We start from the raw sequence: 15,270 nt of genomic DNA on the forward strand, positions 1-15,270 counted from the left end.
TATAACATGCTGTTTGCAGCTTACATTGCATTTTCATGGTGACAGGTTCCCTTTAATAACTTCACTGTTCGTTCTTTAAAGATGTAAGTAGTGAAATAAATTGTTTTGCAGCATGTGTGGTTTATAAAACCGTACCCATTATTCACATTCTTTGATAATTACTGAGAATATGAAGTCAGTTACCAAGTTAAATAATTGCGTTGTGGATCTCATAAAGAAAAACTACACAGGTTGGTTTTGGTGTTTGACAATGTTTAACATTATTTAATTATTATTATTTAGTGGGGTTTTTTCATTCCTGGGTTTGAAAATATTTCTTTTCATGTGGTCACGCGACCAGCCAACAATTTATTAATTACAATCACTATAAAGCAGCATTTTTTATATTAAGTCCCATGCCAAGAACATTCCTGGAATTCTATTGGATTTCTAACCGTGCTGCAGTCTCCATTAGTTGGCATTTCAGCCTGCCAGCCAGCTGTAATGAGGCACAGAATGACCTATTTGTAGGTGACAATGACTTGTTTATTCTGTGATATAACAGTGCCCCTTGTGTAAACTCCTGGTCTTAGTGGTTATGTGTTTCTGTGAAATACAGCTGTGCTTATTACTGTATTACTCTTTTCCCCCTATAATTTTTTCCCCATATATGTCAAAATTAATATATCGTCATTTAAAATGAATATAAAGGTGTAAAAAAAAAAAAAGGGATTTTGCAATACTCTGTTGGGAGTTGTTTATCCTATATGTGTCTGCATGGGACCACTCAGTGGTCATGATGTGAGCTGTGACCTTTTGTTGGGTTTTGCTGGCATGTTGCAATAACGTATTGAATTTGCATCATGATAAATTGGACTCCTTAGAAAAATTTGTTGAAAAGTAAAAGTGGACACATCTGTACCTCCTTGGCTCTCTAAGAACCTATCTCAGGGCGTTTAACCCCTTAAAGGGTTTGGGCAGCCAGTACATATTGGTGGTGGTCCAACTCCTGGTACCTTCGCTTATCAGCTGTTGGAAGAGGAGCAGGTGCTTGTACGAGCACCACTTCCTCTTCAAGATTACTGCAGCTCTTATTCAGCGCTGCAGTATGCTGGTAAACTTCAGGGTGCCGAGCCTCCTGCTTCAGCTCCATACACCATCTAGTTTCTGGCACTGTGGCTGCCTGAAACGGCTAATCGGTGGGGGTGCCAGGTGTCAGACTCTCACTGATCTGAAACTGATGACCTATCCTATGAATAGTTCATTTATAACTGTAGCATGGACAACCGCTTTAAAGCAATTTAAATCTGTCCTATCAATTGAAAAATATATAGTGTATACCAATCGTAGCATTTGTTGTATTTTTGGCAATAAATTACATATGTAGGCCATGCAAGCACGTGGAATTTTCCATAATGGTGTTCATTTTTGGAAACATCTACTTGTGCATGCTGCTTTCTTGACAGGTGGTCTGGCTGGGTTTGGCCAACAAACATCTAGATCAGACTACCGAACCAGCAGACTCAGCTACATCAGCTGCTCATCAAGAACCGTCGGTCAAAAATGTATCATTCTCTACGTGATTTTTCTGGTCAAACAGGTTAGCACCAGGTCACGCAGAAAGATCAAATGCAGTGATTCCAGATCATTATAAAAAATTTAAAAAAAGATGATAAAACTATTACTTCATATAAGAGCAAACACATATTTCCCCCTACATACAGTATATACTCACATCTATAGAGCAGTATCTATTAAGCTACTTTAAGCAGACACCATATGGCAGATACAGTTGAGTATTTTATAAGGTGTCTAATGGCTTAGCACTGCAAAGAGCTATAAATATGGCACATGGTGGCCTGGGGGTCTTTGAAAACACTAAAACAAGCTACAGGTGCAATGAAATGTAGATTTAATGATTTGAGTATGAAAAGAATGTGCAAATGAAAGTATCACAAGTTTTTGCTTTTGATGTGAAAAGTTGACAAATTAACTATGCTTAAACCCTGGGGTTGGCTGTGGACTGATTATTATGCCTTCATATGAATTTGTAGTTAGAAAAAATCACTTACGGCTCCTGCATAATAAGAGACTTTCTTTGCTTGGGCTTTATTTCAGATTAAAATGCCAACCAGCTGAGATTGTAGCACATTTAAAAACCCAATGGAGTTCAAGGAATGTTCTTGGCATGAGGTTAAAAAAAGCACCATACATATCTTAGTTAATGTAATTAATTGCAGAAAGCTGAATCTCGGGGCTTTTGCTTTGAAATGTGCAGTAAATGGTGGAGAGTGATTTTCAAAAACATTGCCAGTGTTGACTCAATTTACATGGAAGGGAAATTAACACATTTAGTAGGCCTTGCTGTATTAAGGTGATGCCAAAGTGGCTCTTTAACACATTTTTGTGTTACTTTCCAGCATGAGTTCAAACTACACAGTTAAAACTTGTATATGCACTGTGTACTTGCACCTTTTTTCACAACCATGAAAAATTTCTCATTTTCCTAATCCGACTCAGCAATGAGTTGGAAGAACACGTCGTTCTAAAAGATACTAATGCCAAAAGGCAAGCTATGCACCCAAATATTGTAGCCCGATGTGCTTATATAGTATACTAACCTGCACAAAGCAGTCTAAACATCAATTCCTTTAAAAATGTTATACCAGAACTTGTGTAGCAGGAATTTAGAGTTTATACATATTAACATCAAGGCCAATACACAGCCACCCAAATCACCATTTTGATACTAGTCAAAAGCTGTTGTGTGGCGTTTAGCTAGCTCCATACTAATCTAGTATTTCCAGCATATTCTGTTACTGAATTATCTATAACATCATTCATTGCCAACCAAGACTAGTGTAAAGTTCAGTAGCTCACCATTGACTAGCCACCAACATTATAGTGCTACCCTTCTATCCCTTCTCCAGAATATCAGATATCCTGTATTATAGTGCAGTGCTATCATGAGGCCTGGACTTACTAGTGTGTCTGTGCCTAGAATCTGTGTGAAAAGTGGCGCAAATTTGGATTATTTGGAGCGGCTAGGCCTTCTCCAATGTTTTCCGACTTGTGTAAAAAGGAGCTGGGATTAATAGGAAGTGACCTGGCTTCACAGAAAAGATGGTGCAACCTAAGATGCACAGATTTGTGTTAGAATTATTTTATAAAATTTTTTCTCAAAGTAAGCCAACCAATAGTTTGTCAGTTATAGAGTTAGACAGAAATATCTGGCCATCAACAACATGATCATCCAGCCTGAGACACTGTGATAAATGTGGTGCAGATCTAGACAGCTTCTCTAAGTTTACACTATCTATAAGAGTAGATTTAGTCAATTTAGTAAATCTGCCCCTATGTCTTCCATATTTCAGGCATAGCTTCTGGGATGCTTGAGACCCCCTTCCCCCAATAGAATGAAAGGGATATCCAAAAATCCTGTAATTACATTGCAGTTTTATTTGAATGGCAGTGTGAAATCAGAATTAAAGATCTTTTCTCTGAAAAAGACATAGAAGTCCTATACCAGTGCATGATCAGTGGGTCTGACCATTGGAACGTCCAGTGATCAGCAACATCCAGCACAGCCGCACATATGGACATAAATATATACTATGATAGAATAATACGTAAGTCTCTATAATTGGATAAACACCTTGGCGATCCAGTATGTCATCAATGTGTTTTCCCATAAAACCACTTCCGTAATATTCTATGATAGTATAACGTTTGCTTTGGACTTTGAATTTTTCCTGCATTTGTACATTCAAACATGTTGTCTTCATGATTTGTATAACAGGACTTTGGATATTTTTTTCTGAAAATCATCTTTTATTTCTCTTTTTATTATTTCAAAGAACACAAACATTTGTCTAAGCAAGAAAACATCTCCGGACCACCAGAAATTCTTGCCATCCATCGAGTCTACATTCAGACCAGACAAGAAAGACGCATTAATTTTACCATTGGGAGCAGGGCATATTTACTTCCCGAGACATCTGTAGTGATAAAGTGCCCTGTACGTCGTTTCCAAAAGTCACTCATTAAATGGGAAAAGGATGGACAACCTTTGCGATATTCAAAAAAAATTGGAATGACGAAATCAGGATCCTTAAAGATACATAACCTGGAAGTTCGAGATATTGGTGTCTACAAATGCATTGCACAAACTGCTTATGAAATATTTGTCCTTAAACTAATTGGCACTGATAATAGACTCCTCGAGGCACCAAGCTTTGACAAAGATCCCAATGAAGCAAACAATTTGGGGGAAAAGTGGCACAAAATGAGTAAGATGTGGAAGTCATGGAATAAAAACAATAACTTGTATCATGAAGACAATCCAGCCCAGGACATCATGGTCTTAAGGAATCTTGAAACTTTGGTGACTAACTCTGCAGAAATATATGGTTCTCAAGAATTTAAAGACAGGAGGCTGGAGGCAGCTGTTCTACAAGGTGCTTACAGCATGGATACCGTCCAGTTTGAGGCTCTGGTTAGAAACATGAGTGAACTTATTGAGGCTGGTGAAATCAGTGATGATTTTGCAAGTCAGATTATATCCCATGTAGTGAATGAGTTGTCTAAACCTCAGTCTCCTTTGGAAAAGTGGAAAGGACCCAATGAAGACAGTATTTCAAACCATAAGCTAGTTGCAAAAGAACCAGATAGTGTGATGCATTTTAGTAATAAAGCCTTAGACAAGGATAGCAGAAAAAGGCTACTAACAATTCGCAATCAGAAGAATGGTTATATATTGACTTCTAACAAGACAATGCATCTGATCATTGGGAGTAATGGCTTCATCACTAATAAAACCCAACTGGTTACTATTCAATGTGACACTGACGGTGACAGTAAGAGTAAATTAACTTGGAGTAAGAATGGAGAACCGTTGAAATTATCCAACAGGTAAGTGAAGCCTAATAAACATTACAGTCTCTTTATATGTCTCCTTTCTTCAAAAGTGAATATAGCTTTGTCTGCTTTGATCTGCAGTCTAGAGAAGATTATTTCAGTACATACTGTATAGAGTGAGACAATGCTTTATCTGAATTTGTGTATACTATGATCCACTCGATGTATGAGGTTTGAACTTACCCCTGTGTGGGTGCAAAACTGAGTACTGATATATAGCAGTTTAGGAGACCCATTTCTGCGATTTAAATGTAGCTACCTCATGACAAAAAGTGAATATTTATGTATTTACCAAATTCCCAGCTTTTAACTTTTTACTTAGGCTAGTTTCACACTAGCGTTCAGGTGTCCGCTCGTGAGCTCCGTTTGAAGGGGCTCACGAGCGGTCCTGAAAGCAGCCGCCCGGCCGCAATGCATTCTCAATGGAGGCGGATCCACTGAGAATGCATCCGCCTGCCAGCGCTCAGCCTCCGCTCCGCTCAGTGAGCGGACACCTGAACGCTGCTTGCAGCGTTCGGGTGTCCACCTGGCCGTGCGGAGGCGAGCGGATCCGTCCAGACTTACAATGTAAGTCAATGGGGACGGATCCGCTTGAAGATGACACCATATGGCTCAATCTTCAAGCGGATCCGTTCCCCATTGACTTACAATGTAAAGTCTGAACGGATCCGCTCAGGCTACTTTCAGACTTAGAAAATTTTCTAAGTTTTAATGCAGACGGATCCGTACTGAACGGATGCAAACGTCTGCATTATCGGAGCGGATCCGTCTGATGAAACATCAGACGGATCCGCTCCGAGCGCTAGTGTGAAAGTAGCCTTATTTAGTTGTGGTGTGACATTGGACAAGGAGAGTTGCAGTTGCTTGCTGGGTGGGACAGATGAAGGGTCAGCCGTCTGACACCTAACAAGTACACATCCTGGCCCAAAAAAAAGGTCACACACTCTTATATTTCATTGGACCGCCTTTAGCTTTGATTACGGCACACATTCGCTGTTGCATCATTTCCAAAAGATTCTGCAATGTCACAACATTTATTTCTGTCCAGCGTTGCATACATTTTTCCCCAAGATGTTGTATTGGGAAATTTGGAGCACTGCGCAAAGTCTTCTCCAGCACATCCCATAGATTCTCAATGGGGTTCAGGTATGGACAGTGCGGTAGCCAATCCATGTGTGAAAATGATGTCTCTTATTTTCTGAACCCCTCTTTCACAATTTGAGCCCGATGAATCCTAGCATTGTCATGTTGGCATATGCCCGTGCTATCAGGGAAGAAAAAAATCTGTTGATGGAATAACCTGGTCATTCAGTATATTCAGGTAGTCAGCTGGCCACATTCTTTGGGCACATTACGTTTCTGAACCTAGACCTGACCAACTGGGAGGCTCTTACCTATTTGCTTATTTAAATCCAGGTGCCAACCTTTTTTTGTCCATTGGACCACTGCATGTTACTCACTAGGCATTGGACTCTGTGTTGGACTGGAGTTCGTTGACCCTACCTCAGAAAATTATTCTCGGGGCCTAACCCTTGTATTATCAATAATGTACAGGGTGGGCCATTTATATGGATACACCTTAATAAAATGGGAATGGTTGGTGATATTAACTTCCTCTTTGTGGCACATTAGTATATGTGAGGGGGGAAACTTTTGAAGATGGGTGGTGACCATGGCGCTTATTTTGAAGTCGGCCATTTTTAATCCAACTTTAGTTTTTTCAATAGGAAGAGGGTCATGTGACACATCAAACTTATTGGGAATTTTACACGAAAGACAATGGTGTGCTTGGTTTTAACGTAACTTTATTCTTTCATGAGTTATTTACAAGTTTCTCTTTGTTTACAGCATTGACATGTCGCCGAGGTTAACACGTGAGGAGCGGATAGAAATTGTGTTGATGTCTGGTGAACGCAGTAATTGGGTCATTGCAGCAGATTTAAATGCAAGACACCCTACGAGACCACCCATCTCCCATGCTACAGTTAGCAAACTGCTTGCTAAGTTTCGTGAAACTGGTTCAGTGTTGGATTTGCCAAAATGTGGAGGCATGAAATCTCTCTCTAATGAAGAATCATCAGTGGCTGTCCTAGCTTCATTCAGCAAGAGCCCACAGCGTAGCATTCGCCGCATGTCACTGGAGAGTGGCATTAGTCGAACATCCCTTCGGCGGATATTAGCTACTCACAAATGGCACCCTTACAAACTCCAGCTACTGCAGCATCTCAACGAGGATGACCCAGATCGGCGCACTGAATTTTCAGAATGGGCAAAACAAAAATTGGAACAGGACCCTCAGTTTATGCAGAAGATTTTGTTCAGTGATGAGGCAAACTTTTATGTGAATGGTGAAGTTAACAAACAAAACCACCGCTATTGGTCTGACACTAACTCACATTGGATAGATCACTCCAAGACTGTTGGAACAAAAAAATTTATGGTATGGTGTGGTATATGGGGTACAAAGATAGTGGGGCCATTCTTCATCAATGGAAACCTCAAGGCCACTGGATATGCGAAATTGCTACATGATGATGTGTTTCCCTCTTTCTGCACTGAAGCTAGCACGTTCCCTGAGTTTTTCCAGCAAGATGGTGCACCACCACATTATGGGTGTCAGGTCCGAGCATTCCTAGATGAACAGTTTCCTGGAAAGTGGATTGGTCGTCGTGGGCCAGTTGAATGGCCCCCAAGGTCTCCCGATCTGACCCCCTTAGACTTTTATCTTTGGGGTCATCTGAAGGCAATTGTCTATGCTGTGAAGATACGAGATGTGCAGCACCTGAAACTACGGATACTGGAAGCCTGTGCTAGCATTTCTCCTGCGGTGTTGCTATCAGTGTGTGAAGAGTGGGAGAAGAGGGTTGCATTGACAATCCAACACAATGGGCAGCACATTGAACACATTTTATAAGTGGTCAGAAACATGTAAATAACTCATGAAAGAATAAAGTTACGTTAAAACCAACCACACCATTGTTTTTCTTGTGAAATTCCCAATAAGTTTGATGTGTCACATGACCCTCTTCCTATTGAAAAAACAAAAGTTGGATTCAAAATGGCCGACTTCAAAATGGCCGTCATGGTCACCACCCATCTTGAAAAGTTTCCCCCCTCACATATACTAATGTGCCACAAACAGGAAGTTAATATCACCAACCATTCCCATTTTATTAAGGTGTATCCATATAAATGGCCCACCCTGTATAATAAGTTTTGAATCAAAGAAATTTACCCTAGAGGCAAAAGTCAGCTCCAAATGTTTTTCTCCTGGACCTTTGGGGCCCGCTATGGTATCAGAAGGCCCACCGTAGGAACCTTGGGTACTCTGGTGGGCCAGTCTGAATTTGATCAGACAGTTGCCTCAGTAACAGTGCAGTTGGTTCACTCCACAGTTCTCCATGTCAGCTTGTGTGGGAGAGAATATGACCTGTCAATCCCTTCAAGTTTACTTATTATGAGCACTAATCTAATGATAATATAGTAAAAAAAAAAAAGTGGGTTCTCTAGGACTTTTTGTATTCCTAAAATAGCACCACACCTGTCCACATGTTGTGTGTGGTATTTAAGCTCAGCCCCATTCACGTCAATAGAGCTGAGATTCAATACCAGACACAACCCATTGACAGGTATGGGGTTGTATTAGGAATAAAGCAGCCATGTTTTTCTAAACCTGGACAACCCATTTAAGTGCATTTGAAGAACCAATTCAGGAAGGCAAAATCTGATTCATGAAGTCAAATAATGAAAATCTTCTGTAAGAAAACTGCTCTACAAGACATTGTGCCTGGTTTAATAGTGAATTTCCTGGTGACAGACTTTCTTTAAAATATAAGTAGCTAATGTGCTGGGTGGGTAAGATCATAGTATTTACTCTCTTGCCAAAAGAAGAGTGGTGATGCCACATTCCAAATCAACTTCTATCCTCCAAATTGCCATATTTCACAAAATATCCTTGTAACCAAGGGTGATATGCAGGTGGTTGGAACAAATAGCTAATTCAGTACTGCCCTCTGGGCTAGGGAAGCAATTTTGTCCTTTTTGGCTTTTTGTGGTCGGCCTAGAATTCTTACAAATTGGGAAGACCACACTTTACTGTGCTTCCTGCTTAAATCCTAGTTGCAAGCATGAAAACATGTCTCTTGTGTGACTCAGATTGGTAATCAGTGGGTCACACATGGCTTATAGCAGGTGTTATGACCCAGTATCTTAAAGCCGCAGGAAGAGTGCTAGTCATGTAGTGTTTCCAAGCGTGTTCTCTCTGTTCAGTTATTTTTCACATATGTTCATAGTGAGAACAATACTTTTAACAGTTGTATTAATGTGTCTGGATCGGGAGGAATTACAGCATGTCCTGGAGGTGAAGTAGAAAGGAAAGATTTTTAGTCATTGACCTGTTACCATATAAATCAACCAGCATCTGCATTCTGTGCAGTCTCTCATCCAGTATAAATACATCACTACACATAAATCTACTGGACAGAAAGTACAATTAGACATATGGAGTGTTGAAGCCCTGTTGAGACTGTTGCTGTGTTTTATTTATTTTTTTAAGACATTAAAAGAAATATACTGTATGTGACTATAATGTAACATGGTGGCAATGTTTAATGATACACATTACAAATGATGAGAGAAACATTAATAGCCTGTAGTATACATAATCATTGCTTAAGGAGGTTGTCCCATCTGGACATGTATGGCTTATCATTAGGATATGCCATAAATGTCCAATACGTGCGGGTCCCACCTCCTGAATGCGTGGCTTTCTCAATTGACTGCTATGAGACTTCGGGAAATAGCCGAGCACTAGCTCCACTATTTTTAGAAGTCCTATTCCCATCAGTGGAGGTGTGGCAATGCACGTGAGGTGTCCTCTGCATTAATTGCTATGGAATTTTTGCAAATAGGTAAGCATGCTTACTTGGCTATTTTCAGAAATCCCATAGCAGTGAATTGAGGGGACACAGCACATGCATGGCATGCTCTTCATCCATGGTGGGGCCCTATTCTTTTCATAGGAGTGGGTTATAGAGGTAGGTCTTATTGATATTCCATAAATGTCCAGATGGCAATATGTTTTTAATTTTAGTAATAATAGTAATAATAATAATAAAGACATAAATAAAAATAATAATTTCACAACTCATCCACAGAGACTGAAAGTGAATCTAGATCTAGTCCTTCTAGCTTAGGCCTCTTTCACACTTGCGTTGTCCGGATCCGGCGTGTACTCCACTTGCCGAAATTACACGCCGGATCCGGAAAAACGCAAGTGTACTGAAAGCATTTGAAGACGGAACCGTCTTCCAAATGCGTTCAGTGTTACTATGGCACCCAGGACGCTATTAAAGTCCTGGTTGCCATAGTAGGAGCGGGGAGCGGGGGAGCAGTATACTTACAGTCCGTGCGGCTCCCGGGGCGCTCCAGAGTGACGTCAGAGCGCCCCATGCGCATGGATGACGTGATCCATGTGATCACATGATCCATGCGCTTGGGGCGGCCTGACGTCACTCTGAAGCGCCCCGGGAGCCGCACAGACGGTAAGTATACTGCTCCCCTGCTCCCCACTACACTTTACCATGGCTGCCAGGACTTTAGCGTCCCGGCAGCCATGGTAACCACTCTGAAAAAGCTAAATGTCGGCTCCGGCAATGCGCCGAAACGACGTTTAGCTTAAGGCCGGATCCGGATCAATGCCTTTCAATGGGCATTAATTCCGGATCCGGCCTTGCGGCAAGTGTTCCGGATTTTTGGCCGGAGCAAAAAGCGCAGCATGCTGCGGTATTTTCTCCGGCCAAAAAACGTTCCGTTCCGGAACTGAAGACATCCTGATGCATCCTGATGCATCCTGAACGGATTTCTCTCCATTCAGAATGCATTAGGATAATCCTGATCAGGATTCTTCCGGCATAGAGCCCCGACGACGGAACTCTATGGCGGAAGACAAGAACGCAAGTGTGAAAGAGCCCTTAGCTGTTGTTTACCATCTGTCTGTCTATCTGTCTAGGCAATCCTCTAGCGACACAAATATGCCTCCTGTCCTGGACTCCGGGCTGATACCTCTTAAGTGTTCACTTATAAGTTGCTTATCAGGTTAGGTCAGGATGGACTTTTATACCTTGATTGTAAACAGGGATGTTTCCATTCACCGGCAATGAGAAGACATCTTGAAAATGGGGAGAAATTTAAACTATATTTATATTTGAAAGTTGTGTAAGGTATTATTATGTACTGATTAGCGTTACTTACGGTACATGTGCTTACAGTACATATGCACGTGTAGCCTACGTGCTTCCTGATACTTAATGGGCAGCGCATCGTAGTTTCCTCCAGCCAATGACTGGTCACTAAAGGGTGCTTAAGCTTTAGGTTTCCTAACTTGCTAGTAAGCAATGAAGGTGTGCTGTTTATGTTTTCCGGACTGGTGGCTCCCCTGCAGCGAAGTCCGGATTTCTGTATAGGGAATCCTGGCCTTCCTCCAGCCAATGGCTAGTCACTTGACAGTATTTAAGGCACCTTGCCCTATGGGATGATATCTGAGCTTTAGGTTCCCTAGCTTATTATGATTACGAGTATTACCTGACTCCTCGGTGCTTTGCACCAGTGTCTCTGACCCCAGTGGGTCAGCTGCCAGTCACATGGGACTATTCCATGAGGTAGCAGCTTGGTGGCATCCCTGTAGCGATGTCCATCCCTGCATAGGGGTTTAAGGGTGAAAACTAGGTCACTGCCAGGACAATGCCCTTAGTTCTAGCTCAAAGTCAAACTGGTTGGTTGGCTCAGTGGTTCCAAACTCACTGCCCCTAACATCTGTCCTGAGGAAATGCCATCATTATTGAACCCATGAAAAACCCAGTCTTAATAAGATTCCCCCATAATGTTTGTGTCTTCTGGAGTGTGTCTGTCCTTCTCTTGCCTACATCTTGCTTTTCTTTACTGTAAAATACGATGGAGAATTTTTACATAGGGAGATTTGTAAATGTTGCTTAGAAAACTAAACCGAGATGTGGGCAAAAGAAAAATAGAAACATAAACCAGAAATCAAACTCAATCCTTAGGCTTGGCAGCAATTAGTCCTAAGCATTAAGCCAATGTACTTAGCCCTTGAAAGATTCCTGATGGATGTACTTTTTGCATGTTTCTTTTTACTATATTTATCCTCCTTTCTTAGACTATTTTAGCTTGGAAGAATTCCCTGTTATACATCCCTTGAGCCACATGATTAAATGCAGAATACCAAAAACTCTATACCAAATATTTTCATAAATGGATCTTAAAAATTAGGCAGGCCTTGTTGAGGCTTTGAGTGCTGGCATTATATATGCATTTCTGCATTAGTGACCCACAAGAGATTTTGTTAATGTCTCTCTTATTCTGCCACATGGTAGCTTTAAAAGGACACACAATATGTATTCTTTGCCAGTACCGAATCCCAGAAAGTCCCTGAGTGATGATTGATGGCTGTTTTCTATATTCTCTCTGTTCAATCACAGAATTATAAGATTAGGATTTGCTGGGTTTTGGCAGTGTATTAAACCCAGACATACAGTGCTCTGTGGGGATATATTACACCTTATATACCAAGAGGTTGAGGCAGTAAACTGACAGTCTGGTTTCCCTTCTAAGCCTACAGACAACAAGATTTAGTAGCCATTCCAGAGCACTGAGAACATAAATGACAATAATCGCTAACTGCACGCTCACATTACAGTGTCCTGACGCTCCGAATTTTTTATTTTATAAAAAAAAAACCATTGTTGTTTGTAAAGTACTGTATCGTTAACATAAATGAATGGTTTTGGTTAGAATCAAGTGCGAGGCTTTGAATAATAGTGCCCCATAGTAGCAGTCATAATTGGGGCACAGTTTTCAAGTAGTACAGGAGGTGCATTTTAAATCATCTGCCTTAGGGCTTGTTTACATCTGCATTGGAGGCACCTTTTTTGGGGGCCCCCATTGTAGATTCCACAAAAAAGAGCAAAAAAAAAAAGTCCTGCATGCTTGATTTGTTTTCCGCTAAACAGCAGGCATCTGAGGGGAAACCGAATGATCCCCATTAGACTCAATGGTCGGTTCCATTTGTTTCAATTATGTGCCGAATCTAGCACCATTACTTTTGTTGTTCTACTCCTCTAAGGCCTCTTTCACATGGGCGAGTTTTCCGCGCGGGTCCAATGCGTGAGGTGAACGCATTGCACCTGCACTGAATCCGGACCCATTCATTTCTATGGGGCTGTGCACATGAGCGGTGATTTTGACGCATCACTTGTGCGTTGCGTGAAAATCGCAGCATGCTTTATATTGTGAATGGGGCTGCGTGAAAATCGCAAGCATCCGCAAGCAAGTGCGGATGCGGTGCAATTTTCATGCATGGTTGCTAGGTGACGATCGGGATGGGCACCTGATCTTTATTATTTTCCCTTATAACATGGTTATAAGGGAAAATAATAGCATTCTTAATACAGAATGCTTAGTAAAATAGGGATGGAGGGGTTAAAAAATAAAATTAAACTCACCTCATCCACTTGTTCGCGCTGCCCGACTCGTCTTCTTTCTTCTTCTTTGATGACCTGGAAGGAAAAGGACCTTTGGTGACGTCACTGCGCTCATCACATGGTCCATCACACGGTCCATCACCATGATGATGGACCATGTGATGAGCGCAGTGACATCACCAAAGGTCCTTTTCCTTCCAGGTCATCAAAGAAGAAGAAAGAAGACGAGCCGGGCAGCGTGAACAAGTGGATAAGGTGAGTTAATTTTTATTTCTTTTTTAACCCCTCCATCCCTATTTTACCAAGCATTCTGTATTAAGAATGCTATTATTTTCCCTTATAACCATGTTATAAGGGAAAATAATAAAATCTACACAACACCGAACCCAAACCAAAAGTTCTGTGAAGAAGTCCGGGTTCGGGTCTGGGTACCAAACATGGCGATTTTTCTCACGCGCGTGCAAAATGCATTAAAATGCTTTGCACTCACGGGGAAAAATCGTGCATTTTCCCGCAACGCACCCGCATCTTTTCCTGCATGTCACCCGCAACGCCCGTGTGAAAGAGGCCTAACTGTGAATGTTGTTGTAAACATGGCCTTAGACCTCACTCTGGGTTTATTAAGCACCAATAGGGAATGACTCACAATAGTGAGTACCCGTGCAAAGCCAGCACGTATAGTAGGACACCAAAAAAGAAAGACAGGGCTAGCACTCAATAATATTATATATAAACTTTATTAGCGTCTCCATACGAGACAAATGAACAATAAAATACACATAGAAAACAGTATGATGGTGAAAAAAGAGCACACAAGATGACATGGAGCACGACTAAGGAACAATCCTGGAATGGCGAATAGATTCAAACAATGAATATGTAAATATAGCATATATTATGCGTATGGGCCAAACAAGATGTTACAAATACATATATTCAGGCAGAACTATTAAGACTAAGTAAAAATAACATACACTGTACAGGAGATATAAATATAAAGTGCATGGTGCAAATGTCGTAGAGTACATGAATAACTAGAGCTAGATAGTAACTACAAAGCTATAAAAAGTATACCTATGTGGTGCTCCAGCAACCCCAACGTACGTTTCACGCAAGCTTCTACAGGGGGAAGTGTTTGGGTTTGTGGATTGCCCTGGTTTGTCCAGTAAATGTTTATCTATACACAGGGGTGTACCTATAGGGGGTGCAGAGGTAGCAGTCGCTACCGGGCCCAGGAGCCTGAGGGGGCCCAAAGACTCTTGGGCCGTATATGAAGACACTGGTACTATAGTGCATGCTGGGAAGGCTCTTTCATAAATTTTGCACTGGGGCACAGAATCTTCAAGTTACACCTCTGGATGGAGGGAATGGGTTAGATCAAGAATTTGGCATGGGGAAGGGGTGCCGTTTCAATTTTTGCCTCAGACAGCACAAAGTGCTCCCTGCCCCCATCCACAAAGCACTGAGGGAAGGGGGGCCCAAGCTGAACTGTTGCACCAGGGCCCATGAGCCTATAGCTACACCCCTGTTTATACATACAGTAGATCTATAGATCTCAAGCTTTCATTGATTACAAAGGGTTCCCTTAAAGGGAAACTGTCACGTTTAACATGGTGTTTGAGCTGCAGGAAGCATGTTATAGAGCATGAGGAGCTGAGCATATTGATGTATAGTTTTATAGGAAAAGATTCAGCATAGCTCATAATTTATACATTTAAATTCCTACTCATTCTGGGCTGTGACATCCAGGAGGCGTCCTATCAGTAATTGACAGGCTTCCCTCTATGACTGTGTATACAGAGATAGCTGTCAATCACTGATAGGACCTGCCCTCTATGACTGTGTATACAGAGATAGCGCTCAGTCACTGATAGGA

General features: G+C 41.4%; 1 protein-coding gene across 2 annotated transcripts in view; it reads left to right on the top strand.

Moving 5' to 3' along the window:
• ADAMTSL3 (ADAMTS like 3) overlaps positions 1-15,270 on the top strand; it is a 538,572-nt gene that overhangs the window by 436,100 nt on the left and 87,202 nt on the right. For both annotated transcript variants that reach the window (XM_040414069.1, XM_040414070.1), the window contains one exon: positions 3,837-4,890. In XM_040414069.1, the coding sequence (XP_040270003.1) occupies positions 3,837-4,890 (1,054 nt within the window). The remainder of the gene's footprint in view (positions 1-3,836; positions 4,891-15,270) is intronic.

This window comes from Bufo bufo, chromosome 1 (genome assembly GCF_905171765.1).
Source record: "Bufo bufo chromosome 1, aBufBuf1.1, whole genome shotgun sequence".
Classification (NCBI taxonomy): domain Eukaryota; kingdom Metazoa; phylum Chordata; class Amphibia; order Anura; family Bufonidae; genus Bufo; species Bufo bufo.